This window comes from Dipteris shenzhenensis, chromosome 11, assembly GCF_047967505.1.
Source record: "Dipteris shenzhenensis isolate YYH24624 ecotype China chromosome 11, Dip_SZ_1.0, whole genome shotgun sequence".
NCBI lineage: Eukaryota > Viridiplantae > Streptophyta > Polypodiopsida > Gleicheniales > Dipteridaceae > Dipteris > Dipteris shenzhenensis.
Genome location: NC_141606.1, coordinates 52762416 through 52772508, shown reverse-complemented (window position 1 = coordinate 52772508; position 10093 = coordinate 52762416). Strand labels below are relative to the sequence as shown.

General features: G+C 42.8%; 1 protein-coding gene across 1 annotated transcript; it reads right to left on the bottom strand.

The window, feature by feature from the left end:
* Positions 1 to 7143: 7143 nt before the first annotated feature.
* Positions 7144 to 9786, bottom strand: LOC147897164 (isocitrate lyase-like). Its single transcript, XM_087381459.1, has 3 exons — positions 9646 to 9786; positions 7773 to 9387; positions 7144 to 7611 (listed from the first exon to the last, which is right to left on the bottom strand). Exons 1-3 carry the CDS (start codon positions 9685 to 9687, stop codon positions 7517 to 7519), a joined length of 1752 nt encoding a protein of 583 aa, XP_087237585.1. The 5' UTR covers positions 9688 to 9786; the 3' UTR covers positions 7144 to 7516.
* Positions 9787 to 10093: the final 307 nt, after the last annotated feature.

Below are 10093 nucleotides of genomic sequence, written 5' to 3'. Positions count from 1 at the left end.
AAGAAGAAGACGGAAAGGAAACAAAGCATACGTCTCCTCTTCTTCCTCTTATGCATGAGCATAAGCATGAGCATGCTTATGCTTATGCATGAGCATAAGAGAAGGAGACATATGCTTATGCTCATGCATAAGAGGAAGAAGAGGAGACATATGCTTATGCTCATGCATAAGAGGAAGAAGATGGAAAGGAAACAAAGCATTTGTCTCGTCTTCTTCCTCTAATGCATGAGCATAAGCATATGTCTCCTTCTCTTATGCTCATGCATAAGCATAAGCATGAGCATGCTTATGTCTCCTTCTCTTATGCTCATGCATAAGCATAAGCATGAGCATGCTTATGTCTCCTTCTCTTATGCTCATGCATAAGCATAAGCATGAGCTTATTCTCATGCATGCATAAGAGAAGGAGACATATGCTTATGCTCATGCTTATGTTTATGCATGAGCATAAGAGAAGGAGACATATGTTTATGCTCATGCTTATGCTTATGCATGAGCATAAGAGAATGAGACATATGCTTATGCTCATGCATAAGAGGAAGAAGACGATAAGCTCATGCTTGTGCTTATGCATGAGCATATGAGAAGGAGACATATGCTTATGCTCATGCTTATGTTTATGCATAAGCATAAGACAATGAGACATATGCTTATGCTCATGCATAAGAGGAAGCAGATGGAAAGGAAACAAAGCATATGTCTCCTCTTCTTCCTCTTATGCATGAGCATAAGAGAAGGAGACATATGCTTATGCGCATGCATAAGAGGAAGAAGACGGAAAGGAAACAAAGCATATGCTTATGCTTATGCATGAGCATATAAGCATAAGAGAAAAAGAGAAAAGCTTCCTCTTATACATGAGCATAAGCATATGTCTCCTTCTCTTATGCTCATGCATAAGCATAATCATGAGCATATGTCTCCTTCTCTTATGCTCATGCATAAGCATAAGCATAAGCATGAGCATATGTCTCCTTCTGTTATGCTTATGCTTATGCATGAGCATATCTCCCTGTTTCAATCTCTTTTCCTCTTTTCCTCTCTCTTTCCCCCCCTCTTTCCTCTCTTTCAATCTCTTTTTCTCTCTTTTTCTTTTATGCTTAGGCTTTCTCTCTTTTTCTTTTATGCTTATATGCTCATGCATAAGCATAAGCATATGCTTTGTTTCCTTTCCCTCTTCTTCCTCTTATGCATAAGCATATGTCTCCTTCTCTTATGCTCATGCACAAGCATAAGAATAAGCATGAGCATATGTCTCCTTCTCCTTTCCTTCTTTCAATCTCTTTTTTCCCTCTTCCTCCTTTCCTTCTCTCATGAGCATGTCTCAATTTCCTGTTTTCCTCTCTCTTTCTCCCCTGCTTTGGATCTCTTTTCATAAGCATATGTATTTGCCTATGCTTAAGCTTTCTCTCTTTTTCTTTTATGCTCATATGCTCATGCATAAGCATAAGCATAAGCAGAAGCATGAGCATGAGCATGAGCATAAGCTTTCTCCCCCTCTTTCGATCATAAGCATATGTATTTGCCTATGCCTATGCCTATGCCTATGCTTATGTTTGTTTTTTGTTTTTTGTTTTCATGTTTGTGTCTACGTTAGACATGGGATCACGTCGCACGTCCGACGAGTACGGTCAGCCTCGCAAGAAGAGACATCATGATCTCTATGCTCCAGAGGACTTTGATTCCTCTCAGGTGACACCTCAGGGGCCTACCCCTGTGACTATCCCTGGCCCAACTCCTCTCAGATGTAGCACTGCGACTACCCCTCAGGGAACTCCTTTGCTAGAAGCCCATGGCTTTGTCGGGAGTGCCAACGAGTTTGTAGCATAGATGACCGATGAGGAGGCAGTGAGATTCTTCTCTCCGCTATCTCAAAGGACCTCAGCAATTCCTTCTCGTACACCAACGACTGGACCTACTACCCAGCCATCCCCTCATGCCCCTTTCGACCGAGGGGTCATCACCTATGCGTGCCTATCGTAAGGGAAGGAAGAGTAGGAGGGGTTGCTTATGTTGTGCTGACTCGGGAGATGTAGTCGAGTCAGCACACACATCCCTACAGGTCTCCACTTGGTCCCGAGACACAGTATCAGTTAGGTCCCTTGCCCTCTCCTACTCCCATTGCTACTCCTCGCTCTGGAAGCACTCGCACAGCTTCCACTCGCTCTAACTCTACCACTACCATGAGTCCTCCTTACCCAGTCGAGGACCTCTCCTATCAAATCAAGGTTGCCGGAGAGATAATAGAAGATAGAAAAGGCAAAGCAGTGATGGCCACCATGAGGCGGTTGATGAGCCACCACTTCAAGAGTGGCATCACTATTGATTGGCGGTATCAAGATGACCAAAGAAAGCAGGCGATTATCGATGAATTCAAACAAAAATACCCTAACCCACCAAATTGAGAGTTCAATGAGAATTATATGCGAGAGCACATGGGTTTGGTCTTGAAGCATCGTAGATCAACCTTGCGTACTTCTACCGCAAAGGGGATGGCTAAACCTAGTTGGGCAGACAAAGCTGATTGGAAGTTCTTCAAGAAGAAAAATAGGGACCATCCCAAAATGTTCGAGGGTCAGAGGAGGGCTACGAGGAGACGGCTGAATGCCGTAGGTACTTCGCACTTTGGTGCAAGCAAACGGTTGGTGTTCGAGGCAATCGTGGTAAGTCTACTTCTTCTCATTTAATGTATTATTCTATTTGTTTTACTACATATTACATGCACTTTATCTAGCTCTCATAAATTGGATCCACAGCAAGTTGCGATGGGTCATCTTCCTATAGATGTAGAGACACAACGCGTGTTTTGCATAGGAACAAAGCCGTGGTTTATTGAGCAAGAGGAAATGGGAGTGACAGTCGATTGGCTGAGGTGGTTGCTCACATGGTATAAATCTACTCCTACTTGTAATCTCACTTTTTAAATTGTTTTATTCTTTAAGTTCCAATCTAATTTTCAATTAGTATGGTTTCACTCTTAGGGTCAAAGCTCGAGTGTCCCATCATTGGAGGCGAGCGATCACGAGGGCCAGGGATCATTCAGGCACACCTAACGAGGGTTAGGGAATAGGCACAGCTCATGAGGACCAAGGATTAGGCTAGCAAGACGAGGAGAAGGATGATGATTCGAATGAGTAGTAGTAGTAGTAGTTTGCATATACTTCGCCATGTATATCATTTTGTATATTGGCTCGTTTGAGTGATTTTGTATCACCCTTTTCGAAAGGGAAATTTTATAACAAACAATGTTGTATATCTTCGAGATGTATATGCTTTTGTTGCTCAATCATTTCATTTGAGTGATTTTGTATCACCCTTTTCGCAAGGGAAATTTTGTAATAAAAAACTTTTTTTTGTAATTACAAAAAAAAAAAACATTAGTGGGGCAAAATAGGGCTTGCTATGGCCCTATTTAGCCCCACTAATGCTTTTTTTTTAGTTTTGTCAATCGTCGCTATATAGCGATGTTTACCAGTGTCGCTATATAGCGATGTTTATAGTGTCACTATATAGCGATGTTTATTAGCGTTGCTATATAGCGATGCTTTATAGCAACCGTTCTTTTTCGATGCTTATAACGACGTTAATAATGACGTTTGCACCCGTTTAAAAAAAAAAATTGTGTAAAACACGTCGGTATTTCATCGAAAAAGGGCCTATGCCTTGTAGTGATTGCCAAAAACACCTCAAGTAGAGCCACAACAGCTCAGACAGTCTCCTAGGGAGAGCAGACCTCCAGCTAGTTTGACATATGCTCATAAAGGCAAAGCAATTCAAGTGGAAACCACCAACTATGCTCTTATGACTACCATCAAAGAATCTAGTATATCACTCCAAGACAAAGCACATTGATGTCAGAGAGTACTTCATTAGAGAAAGAGTGTTACTTGGTGACATCACACTATAGCTTTGTGATAGCAAAGAGAATGTTGCAGACATCTTTACCAAACCACTCGGTAAAGAGCTATTTGAGAAACACCAACTAGCTCTTGGTTTGATGCAGAGGAAGCACATTCCCATTAAAGGGGTGTGATGGAATGTAATGCTTAGTCCTTCTTCGATTCCCTAGAATCATCATCTTGAGGGTTATTGTTCAAGGTACTTTCCTCCTCCGCACTGCTAGGCAGGTCACTAGGGACCTCATCCTCCACTTCTTCTAATATGCGGTCATGCTCTAAGCCACGAAGGCCTCCACACAATCCATTATGTCCTTTACACAATCATATTTGAGGCTCCACCGATCATTGCTGTCTCTCCACAACCTACCCCATAGGTTGTGTCGTGCGTTCCTCAATCGCCCCTGCTCCACTACCCTTCGGCTTGGACCCCACCCAAGTGCACGCACCCCCAGGTTGTACTGCACCCAGTCACTCTCTTGTGCAATCTTCTCTTTAACATGAGCTAGCAGAGAAGCTATGTCTATAATCCATGCGACATGGGGAACTGGGTTGGGGTTTAGGGAGGACACCCATGGGTGAGGGCATGGTTGTTCCATTTAGAATCTATTTGAAAAAAATAATAACCAAATAGTACTTCCATCGCAAAGGGGAAGGCTAAACCTAGTTGGGCAGATAAAGCTGACTGGAATTTTTTCAAGAAGCAGTACAGGGACCATCCCGAACTATTTGAGGGTTAAAGGAGGGCTGCGAGGAGACGGTTAGACTCTGTAGGTACTTCGCACTTTGGTGCAAGCGGACAGTTGGCGTTCGAGGCAACCATGGTAAGTCTACTTCTTCTCATTTAATTTATTGTTCTATTTGTTTTATTACATATTGCATGCACTTTATCTAACTCTTGTAAATTGGGTCCACAGCAAACTGCGATGGGTCGCCTTCCCACAGACACAAAGATGAGATGCACATTTCACATAGGAACAAAGCTGTGGTTTATTGAGGTGGAGACCATGGGAGAGATGGTCGATTGGGCTGAGGTGGCTACTTGCACGATATAAGGCTACCCCTACTTGTAATCTCACTTTTTAAATTGTTTTATTCTTTAAGTTCTAATCTAATTTCCAATTAATATGGTTTCACTCTTAGAGTGCAAGCTCGAATGTCCCATCAGCGGAGGTGAGCGGTGATGACGAGGGATTAGGCTTACACAGCTTCGACGAGAGCCAAGGATCATGCGCAGCTCATGAGGGCCAAGAGTCAGGCATAGCTCACGAGGACTAGGGATCAGGCCAGCGTGACCACGACGAGGACGAGGACGATGATTCGGATGAGTAGTAGTAGTAGTAGTATTAGTAGTCGTTTGTATATACTTCGGCATGTATATGCTTTTGTATGTCAGCTCGTTTGAGTGATTTTGTATCACCCTTTTCGAAAGGGTAATTTTGTAACAAACAATGTTGTATATCTTCGACATGTAGATGCTCTTGTCGCTCAGCTCGTTTGAGCGATTTTGTATCACCCCTTTCACAAGGGAAATTTTGTAACAAACAACATTCTTTTATAATTACTTTAAAAAAATATTAGTGGGACAAAATAGGGCTTGATGTGGCCTTGTTTAGCCCCACTAATGTTCTTCTTTGGCTTCTGTTAATCGTCGCTATATAGTGATGTTTACCAGTGTTGCTATATAGCAATGTTTACTAGTGTCGCTATATAGTGACACTTATATAGCAATCATCCTTTTCCGATGCTAATAGCAACGTAAAATCGACCTTTGCGCCCGTCAAAAAAAAACTTTTTAGTGTAAAAAGGTCGGTATTTTCGTCGAAAAATGGCCTATGCCTTGTAGTGTGGAAGCATTGTTGTATTCCAATCCATGCCAGTAATGGTGATGCACAAGGACATTGCTAGATAATGTTCTTCAAATGCTTATAGGGTTATGCCCAAATTTTTATGAATAGAAGTATCACTTGTTAAAAAAGTAAAAATAAAGGAATTTCCATCTCAATGGTAGATGAAAATTAAGAAAAACCAACGTTACCTAAACCCATATGGCAATATAATCTTAACATATTAGAGACCTAAATGTGAAGTAATGAATTATCACATTCATTTAAAGATTTTCCTTTCCATTTCCATTGATTCATCATAGCACAATCTTAAAGTTCGCATTCCTATTTTTCATAGCCATGCTTGTAGCTAGTACATGTACCTTAACAAGGTGATTCCTCCCTCCCTTGGTTGTGTGAAAGACATACACCACATTCAATGTTTTTCAATTCTAGATCTTGCTTAGTGTCTACCATTGCCTTGTAAGCACTCAAATGTACAAATCTAACCAATTAGACTTGTTTAGTTAATGTAGTATTCAAAGCCTCCTCATATGTGCTTTGATTGCTTTTGTTTAGAATGTTATGCCCCCTCTTCATTTTTAATATTTTATGTGGAAGCATTATATATACTAAGAATTCGAGAGTCTCAATCCTTTAAGCTACTTATCTAGTTTATAATCTTCTATCCTAAATAATTTGAATAGAACTTAACATCCTTAAGCACTAAACAATCCAAAAAAGAAAAAAAAGAGATAGGTATAGAGAAAATTAGCAAGAGGGTTTTATTGACATAAAGGAGAGAGAAATTTATCCTTTGCACACGAGCTTTAGATAATTTGTGAGAAATTTGTCTGAAAAAGTTAATATTCTTGAAAATACACTAGAAAAAGAAAGCTTCTAAGCTGCTATAAATTTGTCATTGAAAATATACTAATGTTTAGGCTAGCAAAACGTGGCATTTATTTTCTAAAGCTTCATTTAGATCAAAGTCTAATCAAGAATCCTTTCACATAAATATTTAAAATGTATCAAGGTTAGTTGATCTTTTGAAGAGAAGATCATCTAAATTCTTACAACTTTAATGAGAATTTAGGGAAATGTCTAATTATAATGAGAATTTAGGGAAATGTCTAATTATAGTAGTGAAAGTGTCCTTAATGCAACTTTGAGGGCGGAGGTGTGGGGGGCAGGACAGGATTCACTCATAAATATGCAAGTGTGACACATGGCTTTAATAGAAGGATTTTTTAGAGGTCTTCTTTTTACATATAGAAGGGTATCATATAAAGGGGATATTCACACATTGAATAGAAAAAGGGTGTGTTCAATTCATGATAAATGTAATGATCAAATAGGCCTTGAAAGTACATGAAACACTCCAAAATGCAACTAAATCATTCTAAAATACCACAACTTTTATCTATCTATTGTACCTATGACCCATGGAAAAAAGGACACTTGTTAGCTTGGAGGAAAAAAGCTACCACATCTCAATAGTTCCATGTTTTACCTTTGAGGCCTTTGCAATTCGGATGTTAGCGTTTAGGTAGTGAGGCACAATCTGACCCGGACTTTGCAGCTCGATGTCATGCCTTTGGCGTTACAAAAAAGTAGTTTGCCTTACAATAGCCTAATGTATTATTATTAGATATAATTAGTCCACAAAGAATCATGTAGATAAGCAGGATCTTGAATTGGTGAAGAATGCGGACAGAAACGATTGAGATGCTGCTTTCACGCCACGGATAGACGTACTGTTCTTTCCCGCGTCGAGGCGGTGGGCTTCGAAAACTAGAGCTTGGCTTGTGCGACAACGTGATTATCTACTCCGTTGAACTTGGAGCCCTTCTCCCACGAGTCATCTTTGAATTGCTCTTCCGTGACGCCTGAGAGAGTTGAGACACAAGAAAGTCACAGAATAAGTATCTGAGTTTAAGGTGTTATATGAGAGCGCTAGAAATGTGTCGATGAGCTTCAAACTAGAGCAAAAGGATTAGAATTTAGAATGTGACGATGAAGCTTGAAAGAGCTCTCAGTAACTAACTACCTTTGTTCATGGCTGCTGTAGCTGAGAAGCCTCCCTGCACTGTCTTGAGAAAGGAGTCGTAATAGTTAGCTCCCGACCACTTCTGGTGCGCCAGCGTCTCCACTCCCAGCACTCTTTCTTGCCTCTGGATCGTCTTCACGTAAGCCAGCATGCCACTCTCCACGAACTCCCTGCACAACCTCTCTATCACCAACGCGTTTGCATGGAACCCAGCCAGCGTTATGAATTGCCACACATACCCCAGCTCCGCCAAATCAGTGACGAAGCTCTGCATCTCAGCTTCGCTCATCCCTGATGCATCCCAGTTGAACGATGGCGAGAGATTGTACGCAAACATACTCTTCTTCTCCGCCTTCACTCCCTCCGTAAACCTCCTCGCTTGCTCGTAGTCTGGCCTCGCCGTCTCCATCCATAGCATGTCTGCGTACTCCGCATACGCTACCCCCCTCGCTATCGCTGCCTCTGTGCTCCCTTTGAACCTGTAGAATCCCTCCCTCGTTCGCGGTGCATCCCAATCCCAGAAGACTTGCCCCGCCCCCAGCTCCTCCGCCAGCTTCCTTGCTTCATAGTTCGATAGCTTGTCCACTCGCATCGTCCACTTCCTCAGCTTGTCTTGCTTTTCCTCCTCGCTTACCCCCAGCTTCCTGATCGCATCCCGCACCGCGTCCTTGTACAGACGCAGATTTGCTCCAGCCATCCATTCTTCCTCCACCTCTTCTAGCTCCGCCTCGCCCTTGCCCGCCTCCACTGCCTCGCTCAAGACTACCGCCAACGGCTTGGCCTTCACCGCCGGGTTGCAGGCTCCCAAGATGAAGGGATGGTCGCGAGGATCTACGTTCGTTTGCAGCAAAGTCGCGGCCTCCGCATCGGTCCTTGCTATTAGAATGGTCTCCACTCCCATCACGTCGAACTGCAACCGCGCTGCTACCAGACGGTTGATATGCTCCGAGACTGGCACCAGAACCTTGCCAGACATGTGCCCGCACTTCTTCGTCACAGATGCTTGATCCTCGAGGTGAACCCCCGCAGCACCCCTCTCGACGAAGAGCTTGCATAGCTTCGCAGTTACTGTCGCGCCTCCGAAACCAGTATCACCGTCCGCAATCAAAGGCCTCAGATAGTCCACATAAGGAGTTCTCGCTCTCTCCTCCTTGCTGATGCTCATCCGTGCCTCTCTCTGCTTACGGTCATGGAAGAGCTGTGCAAGGAAGAGTTGCTCCGCTTTGTTAGGCACGGTGTCATAAGGATAATCTGCAAGGTCAGGGCCTGGCTCGTTGGTGCTAGTGTGAGTCGAAGAGCACTGCCATCCCGAAATATAGATTGTGTCCACATACTTTGCCATCTGAGCGATTTGAACAGGGTCTAAGCATCCAAACGTTCTGGAGCAAGTCTTGTTCGCCTGATGCATTTTCAAAAGCTTCCACAGCTTCTTTGCCATAGCACCAGATGGGTACTCCAGCCGCAAGGTGCCTCTGAGGCGGACGACATCTCTAGCTTTATAGGGTCTATTTGTGAGGCGAAACCGGTCCGACCTCCACCACGCCTCTACCTCTGCGACTTCTGCCTCGAACACTGCAAATTCGTTGTCCAGAATCTGCAATTCGTTGTCCATAATCTGCAATCAAAAGCTTATGCTTAAGGATACAAAGACCCACAAATCAAATCAACCAGCCCATCCTATTGTGCTTATGCAGCTTAACAAGGTAAAGCATCGCACATGCAACAGGGAATCTGGCTTGCTGTCCTGAAAATGAGAACCCCAAAAATAACCGAATCGATGCTTTTAGCAAAATGAAGCTGTCTCGCAAAAAAGCAAACGAGCTATCTAAGTATAAGAGGACACTAAAACGAGCCATGTGAGAAGACAGCTTACCCGCCTAGTACCATTGATCGGAGCAGAGATAATGTAATCCATTAGCTCTAGGCTTCTAACTTGCAACGTAGTTAGAAGCGCTGATGTGCGCGAGTGTTCGAGATGTGAGATATACAATGATCCTACACATATATTAACGAAGCTGGGTCTCGAAGACGTGTAGAACTTGAAGTCCACGATAAGGACATTCTCGCGTTTACCATGTGTGCCACTTAAATAAAAGACATGTACTCGGATTGATGAGATGTGAATTGGAGAATCACAAATGTTTAGATTGGGAAGTCGTCCAGCAAGCTGCATCTGAAAACAAAGTACTCATTGTTAAGGATAAACTCAATGCTCATCATCTTGGGTTAAAGACTAGCGAAGTGAAGTGGAGAACGTTCACAAATATCTACAAACAAAAGGCCACTTTTTCAAAACAAGGATAGGGAGCCAATGGCTATTG